We start from the raw sequence: 12,712 nt of genomic DNA on the forward strand, positions 1-12,712 counted from the left end.
ACATTGAAAAATTTTAAATTGCAGTATGTGACAAATACAGTGGTTACTAATTTTTTAAAAAATGAGTGTAGGTCCATTGGTTTTGCTAAAATACTGTTTCCCCCTCCTTTTTTGCCAACCATTGCTTCAATACTTTTTGTTTTGTTTTGTTTGCTTCAACACTTTTGAATGTAGTGAAGGTTGATTAAAAAGTCCTAATAAGATTATAGTGTTATGCAGTGTAGTTTTATAACTCCTCATGTTAATAAAGATGGAATATTTTTCACTTGTACACTTCTGAAAGGGCCCTGAGGACTCTTAGTTCTCCATAAACTGTTCTTTGAAAACTCCCATTTCTATGAGGTGTGGTTCTGAAAATCAGCTGTACTTTGCTTCCCTTTTTTGTCATCTCTCTGTTTAAGTACATGTGAATTACAAACTTTCAGGAATTCATCTGTATAAATTCTTTTTATGGAACTGCACACAGTTGTAGAAATACTATAAGTTGATAAAAATCTTACCTTTTGTTAGTGTTTTTCTGCTGGAATTTTTGAATTAAGACACTTTGTGAAGGTGGAAATTTTATGAACTCCATGTTAGCGGAATTTTATAGGGCAGCCTAACTTACTTCATATCTGTATGACCTCAAGTTATTTTTATGTTTCTGCTTCATTATCTCTAAAATGGGATAACAGTAGACCTACCTTATAGGGTTGCATCAGTAATTTTAAAACTGAGTTATAATAGCTTTTTGGGTTTTTTTGGAACTGCAGTCTTTTAAAGTGTTGCAAATAAATTGTTTCAACTTAAACCACAACTCCAGTTGTGGCAAAGTAATAAAGCATCATTAAAATTTGTTTAAAATTCAGTGATTTCCTTAAGTAATTTTATTTTTTATATACACACAAAGTAATGAGAATTATCATCTTAATTTCAGTCTATAAAATCACCTTAACAAATATAATCTCTGTCCCTTGGTGATAAAATGATTTGTCATCAGATTGTCTTGAAAACTTAAGAGAAAATCTGTATTAAATAGCATTCAGTAGTTTCCCTTAATACACTGTTAACATTACTAAATGAAATTGTATGTACATTTAGTGAAAAATTCTATAGTGCAATATGAATTGGTGTTTTAAAGTACTGATGTGCTGTCTTTGCATGGAATATTCTAAGGCATTCTGATTATCTCATCTAAAGAACAATAGTTTAGAACTTTATTCAACTTATGACAGCATCTGAATGGTAATGTTAGTGCCACTGTTTGTATAGTTGACTACAAACTAGATCTCATCCATATGTTAATATTTCCCACAAATCTCTTGATAAAAATGAATTTTATTTTAAAAGATCCATTAACAACTACAAATTTAGAGTATTTTAAAAAATGAATTTTAAATAATAAAGTACCTGACTTTGTGAATAATAAAGCTAAGCATTGCTGTTCCACAAAGTGATATATTAGAACTGAAAAATACAGACAGACCATTTTTAAAAGATTGTCTATGCCCTCACCCCACTACCACCAAATAAATCATAGGCTCTAGTCAAGAGTGTTAAAGTATGTAAGGGAAATTTAAAATCAAGTCTTAAAACAGTGGTACTAATTATCCTCCATTAGTGATTAGACTTTGTGTTCCTAATCTTCATAGTGAAGGCAAATCCAAAGAAAAATGTAAATTAAACCCTTGTCCCCCTCCAAAGTCTTCATCAAAGTTTATCATGTATTTAATTGTAGATTAAAACCATACGTGTTAGACAGAATGTAACCAGTTTCTCGATAACAAGTGTCAATTATAAACAATACCTAGAATAGCTGGGTGATGTGAAACCTTTTTACTTTATCAGTAAGTTCTAATGATAAGGAAATGGGAGAATGGTTTGGTTTATTAAGAGTAGTGATAAGAATTCTTTTAAGGTAGCAGCCGTGCCTCTACCCCCATGTAATGCTTGATCAGTAGTCAGTTTCATCTTATAGTCTAGCTCCTTTTACATGTCAGTAATAGTTTTTTTTTTTTTTGGCGGTGCTAGGGATCGAACCCAGGGCCTCATGCTTGCAAGGCAAGCACTCTACCGACTGAGCTTTCTCCCCAGCCCCTACATGTCAGTAATAATATCCGTTAGTGGCCAAGAGTTTAATGAGAAGAAATTTATTTTTAGGAATAGGAAAGTTAAAAAAAAAATTCCTTATCGAAGGATTTGGCATCTTAATTTTCTAAATAATGTGTTAAAATGTTTTATTTCTTATCATGGTGTGTTTGTTGTATTATAGCTTCATTAATTGCATTATAGTTTAAAGATTACCTTTGGAATGGACAGCTAGATGGACAGTGTTTTTAAAAAAATTTTAAAGGAGCCAGTTGCTGTTTAATGATATGTTTCTGTCATAGACTTTTATTCCCTTTGTTTCTAGTTTCACATATGCTTTTCACCACTATTTGGTATCATTAAATGGAAGCCAAAATGAATGTTTAGATTTTTAAAAATTGATTTTAAAGGCACAGTAATGACTCTTTCTTTAGATTTAAGCGTTTGCTGCTTTTGTCTCGGAATATATTTCATGATTACCAATTTAACGCATTTGTCTGAGATTTGAAATGGTCATCAAAATAGAAATTGCAATTTCAAAATGTTATTTCATAATTTCTCTTAGAGATTTCACTGAAGTTAATCTAACTATTGTTAGTAAATGAGGTTTCTGTGAAGTCGATTCTACAGTGAAATTTCAGTTTGTCAACATTTCTATGATCTCTTGTGTTACTGTTAACCTGAATAGTACATTGTTTCAGAACTTCCCAGACGGGTAACACTTTCATTCCGGTTTTAAGTAAAACCATTGCTCATTTACAGGAAAGAAGTGTTATATGGAGCATTTAGTGACTGCTTTTGTAGAGTGAAGGTATATCTGAAGAAGTTGGGTGGAACGTGCTTGGGTAGTTGAAAAAGAATGCAAGAGTGAATTATAATATTTAGACAATAAGTAAACATCATCTATAACTTTAAGACTGCAGTAACCTGGAATGGAAAAATAACTGACCCTCGTTATTATTACTAGATTTTCCTCTGCTTGAAATGTGGACCTGTGTCTTTGATCTGTTGCAATAAAAACATTTAAATAATTTATGGTAGGTTTTATGTAATCTGATTCATTTGTAATCTAATCTTATTATATAAACTGGATGTTCTAAGCACTTGTAGTTTATTAAGCCTGGGAGACAGAAGTTTCTTGTCTATGTTCTTATTAAGTAAATGATGTTGGAAATTTTCAAAATTTTTAATGGAAAGTAATGTCCCAATTCATTCTTTCTTTTTGATTTTAGATGGGAAATGTAAAGTCATAAGATCGATAGGTTGACTGTGACAACTATGTTTACTTACAGAGAGAACAGGAAATGAGAATGGGTGATATGGGTCCCCGTGGAGCATAAACATGGGAGGTAGGGATTTGAAGCAAAAGCCTTCTGTAAATTACTTGTAATTCTTTGGGGATTGTGTATCTATGCTGTTTGTGATATCTGTATACCAGCAAGAAATTAAATATGGAACCAACACTGGGAAGGTGAAATTTCTTATATTCATTAGAGAGAAATAATACAATTGTATTAAAAATTTATTTCTAGGGACAAAATTTGAAAGTGAAAGATACACTTTTGTAGCTTCAGTGAAAGAAAACTACAGATTAGATTTGGAACAGCTCCAGAGTAGTTCATTTGTTTTTGATGTAACACAATTCTGTTGTAATACTTTAAAAATAAAATTTCATGCCTTCAAAATGGCTTTTTACCTTGGAAATGGATAGTTTACAGTTTACAGTTTTAAACTTTCTGAGAGCATCTTATGAATCTTTTAAACTAGCTTTTTGTGTAACTTTGAAGCTAGTTTTATTCATGTTACTGAATATTTAACTTTTTCCCCTTAACTATGGTATTGTACATGGGAGTGTACTGATTTGAGGTACCTATGACATGAGGAGATGAGATGTGCCTTGCTAATGCATATCTTTAAAATTGGTGTGAACTTTAGAACAAAGTAACTACATTAACAACTTCATTGATTTGCCTAGGCAGGTTGTCAGGAAAGTAGTGTCAAGCAGATAAACTGAGGGGGAAACTATTGTGGATTATCATAGGTTTTAAAAATGAAAATTTGAAAATGCCATAAATTTAAATATTGAATAATGAATTAAATTTTATGTAGTTACTTCCACATTGTCCCACAGAAGCTGTCATGAAGTTAAACTCTTTATATAGCTCAAATGTACAAGCTGTTTTAAAACTCACATTACCAGGGCATACTATTTTATATAACATGCAACCCATCTGATAGGTTCTTAAAACATGTAGTGTATGAAATAAAACTTAAAATGTGGAATGCATATAACAAGCATTTTCAATTATTAACTCCTCTTTTTTTAAAAAACAAACCCCCCAAAAAACCCTTGCTAGTTGTTTCATATTCCTGATCAGATTATCTGGAATTATTTATTGCTGTTTACTTGCTCATTTTTTTTTTTTAACCAGTCAACAAATGGTTACTGAGCATCTCTGGTATACAAAGGAAGCATGAAACAAGGCCCTTGCCTGTAAAGAGCTCAGTGGTAAAGTTAGTACATGAATACGTGATAAATCAGTGAAGCAAAAGTATAAGTTTTAAATTATGAAATACAGTTGTATATAATGATGTACCAGTGAGTGGTTCCGAGTAAATTATGGGATAGAGACAGTTTCAAAGATTGTCATTAATGTCAGAATGCAACTTTAACATAAAACTTAAAACCATTTCTGATGGTTCAGAGTGACCCTGAAAACCATTCTCTTTGTTTAACCATTTTATGACAATATGCCTTTACATTCTTTATTTAGTTAGAAATTTAAGACAGTTTAAAAGTGTTTAACATTTCAGAGAATTAGGTTTGCATTTTAGCACTTAGTCTTTATGCTAAAGTCTAATCCATTTATTTCTCTTCTTAGTCTTCATTCAATGTGAGACTTTATCTTAATGGTTTACTCAAGTTTTCAGTTAGTTGAGTTGCTGTAAGTCAAACTGTCATATTCCATCAAGTTACACTGATAGGACTGGAGGGTATAGGTTAGTGTTAGATCATGTGGTTGGCATGCTGGAGTCCCTGGGTTTGATCCCCAACACAAAAATGAAAAATGAATAAATTGTGTTGATAGAATGTGGCATTAGATTTTCTGGTGTACTACTAGTGAAATATAGATTATAAAAATATAGATTATGAAACTGCTTTTCAGGTAACCAGATAATACTAACCCCTTTTTTTAGATCTTTAAGTTTAGTTTATTTATAGCCATGTAGGTGAAAGATATACTATGGATAGTTGGGAATATTTTATTTCACTTTTTAATATCCATAGTTGTATAATTTAAACTGACGTAACAAGAAGGAAGGGAAAAGGCTTTTAATTTTCTTTTTGGGGAATGTTAAGTTACAATATGTCCTAGAACTGTCCTCTACTCTTTTTCATTTCTAGATTGCAGAAACCTATTTAGAATGACAATTATTAGTATAGTGAAGGAATTCCTTCACTATTGTTCTGTGTATTCTTGGATAAAGTATAGGTTTATCAGCAAGAACACTTTTGGATTAAGGAAATAATTCCTTCCTTTGAAATTGTTTACTGTGGTTGATTTGAAAAACAACAGTACGTGATGCCAGGCATTGGTAGGGCATAAGATATCTTTTACCTACTCCTTGGACTCAGCCCTATAGAGTTCAGCTACATTAAGTATTCTGTAATGAGATTGAATGAAAATTTCAACTCCTGTTATAATGTATTTGAGAAATTGAGTTCTGAGTATCAGAAAATGACCTACATAATGAAATAGAGAGAAAAACCCTGAATTGGAATCAGCCTGTTAAGAATTTTAATGATAAGCAAGCCTGAATACTTCAAAAAGGAAAAATGTTTCAAAGAAAACACACAAAAATGTTGTCTTTGAGACTGTCATGCTCAGACCCTATTGTAATTAATATAAGTGGATTGTTTTTGATGAAAATTTTGATGTCTCTTTATCCCCATTTCTAGAATTTCATGTCAAAAACATCCACATCATCATTTTATTTTATCTGTGTTTGGGTGCATTTGTTTCATCATAATGAATCATTTTATGTTATTTTGGTTTGGATTTCATTTTTTATAGGTAAAACACTTTGTAATTTGGGGAGGTATTCAATAACTATATTTAAGCAAGAATTTAGCTTCAAGTGATTTTTGTAGAAAATGGTTTCCCTCTTGAAACTTAATGTAATTTACACATTAATATTTTTGCTATGATTTTAAGTGCTGATGATCATTAAGACTGTAGAGTGTAGTCGGAGTTGCTAGGGAATATTTGGTTTAAAAGTAGGATTTAGTAAATGATACTGATTTTTTAAGCTTTTTAAACTGTTGGGGTCTTAAATATCCTAAAATTCATAGTTATCATATTTGTTTTATGTATGTTTGTTTTGAGGCTGAAAATTGTGGAGTGTAGGTAATGCTCTGTTGCAGAATAGATTGAGTGTCTTATTTTCAAGGAAGGAAAGTGATTTGACAATAGTCTTGGTGTATAGATTGCCTAAGTTTTATAAAAATTTTAATGTTTATTAAACTAAGATAGGACAGCTCTAAGTATAGATTGTTTTTACATAGATGCGTTTAGCCCAGCACTGCTGGGTAACCAAGGTCCTCCTCCAATGATGGGTATGAATATGAACAACAGAGACTATACCTGGCCCACCAATGGGTCCTGGTCCTGCCATGGGACCAGAAGGAGCTGCAAATATGGGAACTCCAATGATGCCAGATAATGGAGCAGTGGTAATGTATCATGATATTATTTGATTATATTCAATTAATATACATTTCTGCCCCAAAAGATAACTTCACACTTAAACCTAATTGGCATCATTTATTTTAGCAGAAGAAAATATAGTCACTAAATAAAAAGTAATCATGTGAAGTTATGTTTGATTTATGAGAGCACTTTTTAAGTAGCTTAAGTTAAGATTACCATCCATGGCATGCTTTTTGTACCTAGGTATACAGCAAAAAAAAAAAAAAAAAAAAAACAGTCATTACAGTTGTTTTTCAGTGCTTTTATTTGTATCACCTTTATCACTTTCAGTGTACCGGTTGAGTTTTTATGATTGTGTTGCTTTTCTGTGTAGAATCCTTGCCTTTGGTGGGGACAACACTCCAGTATATGTAAAATGCAGTATTTCAGTAAGCATTTTGATGAAAAAATGACTTGTCTTGATTTATATCAAAGAATTTTCACTGTAAAATATTTTAATGTAAAAACATTGAAAGTTTTTTTTGTATGTTCTAACTTGCTATATTCTTTTCACAGAATACTAATTGTTACTAAATTTAAACATTGTTTTAAGTTTTTATCTGAGAGTGTGAAGGTATCTTTGTATGGGTTCAATATTATCAAAACAAAGGTTTCTTAGTTGTAATTTTTTTTATTATTTATTATATATTATCAGTTAAGAAAACTGATAACCTTATTTTCTATATGTCACTGTTTAAATAGCTTTATAATAAAAACGTTTTCTCATATGGTGTTCATTCATGAATTTTCAAATAGCATTTAGAAAGAAAAAATTGGCTAATTTTATATTTAGAAAGACAGTTTGCTTTTGCAACTTTCATATCAAATGTTAAGGTACCATTGCTGTTAAGAAAGAGGAAAACACTGCCAATTAAACTCAGACATTCATTAGTTTTAAATCCATGGTGATCTGGAGAACTTTTAAAACAAGATATTATAGGAGTAGGGATCTGTATGTAGCTCGGTGTGTCATGCTCTGGGTTTAATCCCCAGCACCACCACCCCACCCTCCCAAAAAATGTGCATTTTAGAATGAGGAATGCAGTCTTTTATCAGTTTTCAATTTATCTTAAATAGAGTCTTTTTAAGAATTTGGAAAAATTGGATGTCCTAACAATTAAGAGTTTTTTTAAATGATAGTTTGTACAGACAGATAAGGAGGTGGTATTATAGTATCTACTATGAACAGATGGCACCTAATGCAATTAGTATTTGTTCCTTCAATAGAGTAGAAGCTGAGGAAAATGTCAGAAGGCTAGTAGAGCCGGGCGTGGTGGCACACATCTGTAATCCCAGCGGCTTCAGAGGCTGAGGAAGGAGGGTCCCAAGTTCAAAGACAAACCTCAGCAACTTAGCTAGGCTCTAAGCAATGTAGCGAGACCCTGTCTCAAAATAAAAAGGGCTGGGATTGTGGCTCAGTGGTTAAGTACCTCTGGGTTCAATCTCTGGCTTTAAAAAAAAAAGAAGGCTAGTAAAACTTGATTATTTTAAATTTTTCTTTAGCATATATCATCAGTAGTAACAAGAAAGTAACTCTTCTATTTTTCTTCCCTTTCCTCTGAAAATGTAAACTATATTTAAATATCACACTTGGTTTTATTTGCACTTGTTTTACTACTATCCTCAAGGAGTTCTTTTAAATCCTTGAGGTTAACATGTATGGTTATGTGTGAGTTTTTCAAAAGATATGATTCAGATTTTTAATTGTGCTATTAAGTCAGTCATTTAAAAATTTATTTTTCCAGTGCTAGTCTTTTAATGAAAACACCTCAGACATTTCCATATTGAAATAGAAGTCTTTGCGTGTGTTTGGTCTAGTGCTTCCTGTCTTAAAAGCGTTGATGTTGAAGTTTTTATAATGTTTATTTTTTAAAACAATGTGATGCTGCTCCCCAGTTTTATTTCTCTGATTTTTCTTTTAAAAAGAAGTATTTTTCTTTCACAGCATAGTTTCATGCAGTATAAACTTTTTAAAAAAAGGAATCAGAGCAATATCATAATACTGATTAGGCTAAAATTTCATTTGCTTATGTCATAACGGTTTTTTTTTTTTTTTTTTTTTTTCATGAAATTGGGGCATAGCATTAGCAGTTTGTAAGTCTTCAGATGCTTCTTTTTTATTTTTAAACATAGTAACTAATTAAATTGCTCCTTTTCTTCCTTCTATGTGTGATCCTGATTCTGCTGGACTTTCTGCTGAACTTCATGACACCACCACTTGGGATTTTGCCAATTTTTCTTGTCACTTTTATTTGGTGTATTCCAAATGGACTTCATATTTCTTATGTGGTTTTATAGCACAATGATAGATTTCCCCAAGGACCACCATCCCAAATGGGTTCACCTATGGGGAATAGAACAGGTTCTGAAACACCTCAAGCACCAATGAGTGGTGTAGGTCCTGTGAGTGGTGGTCCTGGTGGCTTTGGTAGAGGAAATCAAGGGGGCAACTTTGAAGGTCCTAATAAGCGTCGTAGATATTAAACATTCTTCCATTCCTGGCTATTAGAAAAAAAAAAAAAATTCAGTGGTATGCCTTTACACTTTTACCTGTTACCTAAAAGAAATGGTTTATTGTTAATGTATGTAGACATAAAATTTTTCTTTGTAAGACTTGAGGTTTTTGTATTTTTCTTTATTCATAAGCTTTGTAGATTAGAATGGTAATGATGATGCTCATCATTGTGAATGTTAAATGTATTTGTGACTTAGCTAAATATAACTATGCCATAGTACTGTGAATCTATGTAGCTGCTTATCTCAATAAAGAAATCATATTGGATCATTTAAAATGTTATTGGTGGTATTCTCTTCTGGTTTTACTAACTTTGCTGTAACAGTAATAGTTTGGTTGCTTTAATTAATCCCAGCTGTTTAAAAAGTGAAAATGATTTGCTTTTTAGTTTGTGCAGATAGCCCTGAAGATAGAAGCTTAGTGAAAGCTAATTTGAATAATGGGGAGATAGAGCAGTATATTTGGGGTGGTGGGCATGAATTTAATTTGTATAAAACATTGATGTTCTGTGAATCAGACTTGCTGCCTATATTTCATTCAGATTCTGAATATTCACATACTCTTAGAAGGATTATAAGGGTATCTTTGTCCTGTGGTCTTTTCCCCCCCCAAATAAATCTTCTGCATCTTGAAAAAACTGTTTGAAGGTAAATCTCTTCTGCTTATAAAATAGCATATAGTTTTAATCATTTCTGCCATAATTTATTTGCTGTCAAGTCTAGATCTTACCGAATTATATAGGTAACATTACATTTTTTTAAGTTTCAGTACTGTTGGATGGCAATGACAGGAGAATTTGTGTGATTTTGTGGTTGACTAGGTTCTTGAGAACATTGGTTTTAAAAAGATGATTTGACTCTACAGTGTCGTAAATATTTTCCTGCAGTTTCACTCTCCCGTAAAATTTGTCAGCCAGGACCCTCTCTTTCCAAGGAATATAGTTCAAGTATTGATTTTTAAAAACCAAAAATTAACTTAAAACTGGTGGTAGCATCTGATCAACTCCTCATCTTTCAGATACCTATTTTGAATATTTGGAAAAAATGATTTTATCACATTAATGTTTGTTTCAAAACCAAATTCATAGCTATATTTAAAAATTTGTATGTTGGTCATGTTTATTTAAAATTATATTAAGGAATTCCCTGTTTAATTTAAACTACCAATATAATTCACCAGCCATTGATCACAGCAGTTTATTTCTCACATAACATTTTATTGAATTAATATATGACTTTTACCACTTTCTGAAAAATAATTTGCTGTTTTAGGCAAACAGTATTGTAAATCGTGCCTTTTTATTTTTCCATGGTGTCAGTTTTTGGTGGAAGGCATATTTCAGAGAGAAATAATCTTAATTTAAATTTTTCAATAAAAGCAGTTGGTTGTAAAGCATAATTAAGGCATATTCTGTTGTACCAAATAATGTTTTATCTGTACTATTTCAGTTATATATTTTGTAGACAGAACAGTGCATTTGGAATTATTTTCTAAAACTTGGAACATTCACAAGCTTTGTTTTTTTTTTTTTTTTTCAGTTCTTTTAAGAACAATTTAGAAAATAATAATCAGACTATTATTACTATTTTTCTTGAATATAAGGTGGCAAGAGAGTAGAATTTGTTTAATTGTGATACTAATTTGGATGAGAGGACTTTTAAAATTAATTATAATTTTAAGTGGTATCGCACTTAAATCTACCTTTCACATAATGTGTTATTTTATTTCTCTAATCCTCCAATAATTTTTAGCATTGTGTTTTATTCAAAACTGAATTCAGATTGGGAGAAACTTGATCCTTTGATGTAAATACCAAGCTACCTTTTGCCAAGGCTGTGAAATTCTGTATGATTCATTCAAGAACATTTGAAAGCCAGTGCACACAGATTTCTTAATCTCCTGAACATCCTAGTGTCCGGGCTCAACTCTGGCTCCAAGAACAGAGTTCTACACAGCTTTTTCCCTGCATCAAGAAAATCCTTGTTCCAGTGCTTACCAAGTTTATCCTGGGAGCAGTCAGCTTCTGAGTGACAGTCAAGTGGAGCATCTCTGAACTCCTAGTTATTCAGTTGTTAGTGTTTTTGTAAAATTAAACAACTTCAAGGCTGGTAACTCAACAGTTTTTCTTGTGAATTAGTATGCCAAGGAAGATTTTTCAATGTCATTTACATAAAAGGACTAGACATAAAAACGAAGAGAAAATTCAATAGTGTTAGCTTTCTAAATAAGTATGACGTGTCATATATGCTATCATCATTTTTTCCATAAAAATATTAATACGAAATCATTATATCACAGTGGGTTTTTTTGTTTTGTTTTGGTGTGTGTGTGTGTGTGTGATTGATGATTTTAAGTAGCAGGATTTAGGTTTCATATGCTATTTGTAGTTAAAATGCATAAAATAAATGTACTTTGATTTTTCTAATTGTTTTATTTCAGCCGTGTATTTGTTGGCATTTCCTCAATATTTGTTTATTTTGAAAGCAAATGCATTAATGTTCTTGACAGATGTAGCTTTTAAAGTAGTTTGGTTACTTGTATTTCATAAATACATTATTCCTTGAGTTTTTTAAATTTTTTTCTCCTAAATCATTGCTGAGAAAAAGATCAAATATTTGTTTTTAACTCTAAATAGTATACTAGGGGAAATTATCTGTAATTGCTATTTAATAGAAATTATCAACAAGGACAAAGACTGAGACTTTGGCTCTTGTTTTGCAAACACTAAATTATCTTTATGGTTTATTAAAAAACATCCTTGAATATTCAGTAACTTGCTCTTTATGCATAAAGTGTAATAATTGATACTATCTCTGTGAATGACTAAAAGTCACTAATTCCTGGGGGTTGACAGTTACAACATACATTCTGAATGAGAGAGGACAACTGTGTGATTGAAATGAAGTAATATTTTGATAGAATGCAATTGAAAGAACGTGATCACCTGTGTGGGAAAAGCTTTAAAAGGATTGAAATTTAGTGTCAAATGGTGCTAATCAAAAATAAAAGGGCTATGTCATTTTGGAAAACAAACAAACAAACAAACAAAAAAAAAAACAGTAGTTTCCTGGGAGAAGGGGGATATCTAAATACTTTGTATATAAGTTTTGTTACAATATCTAATATATTAAATATATTCCATAATTTTCAGAGGAGTGCAGTGATTTTAAAAATTGGATCTCTTTCAAGAATAAAACAATGAATACTTTTGTATTAGATTCAGTAAATATTTTTCTGTATTTACTTTCTCATTACATTATTTGTAGGTGTGGGGTCTTGGGGGCAGAAGGGAGGGGTAACTACTTCAGAGCAGTGTTTATGTTACTCTGAATATTTCAATACCTAGCTCCTAAAAGTAAGGACATTTTTAAGGTCAGTT

The 12,712-nt window shown here is 31.4% G+C and overlaps 1 protein-coding gene across 1 annotated transcript in view; it reads left to right on the forward strand.

Moving 5' to 3' along the window:
• Nucleotides 1-9,431, forward strand: part of Pspc1 (paraspeckle component 1) — a 60,262-nt gene extending 50,831 nt beyond the window's left edge. Inside the window, 5 exon segments of the mRNA XM_047552424.1 lie at nt 3,360-3,399; nt 3,402-3,416; nt 6,635-6,704; nt 6,706-6,802; nt 9,117-9,431. Coding sequence (XP_047408380.1) covers nt 3,360-3,399; nt 3,402-3,416; nt 6,635-6,704; nt 6,706-6,802; nt 9,117-9,302 — 408 coding nt within the window. The 3' untranslated portion in view covers nt 9,303-9,431.
• The last annotated feature ends 3,281 nt before the right edge of the window (nt 9,432-12,712 follow it).

Source organism: Sciurus carolinensis, chromosome 5 (assembly GCF_902686445.1).
Source record: "Sciurus carolinensis chromosome 5, mSciCar1.2, whole genome shotgun sequence".
Lineage (NCBI taxonomy): Eukaryota > Metazoa > Chordata > Mammalia > Rodentia > Sciuridae > Sciurus > Sciurus carolinensis.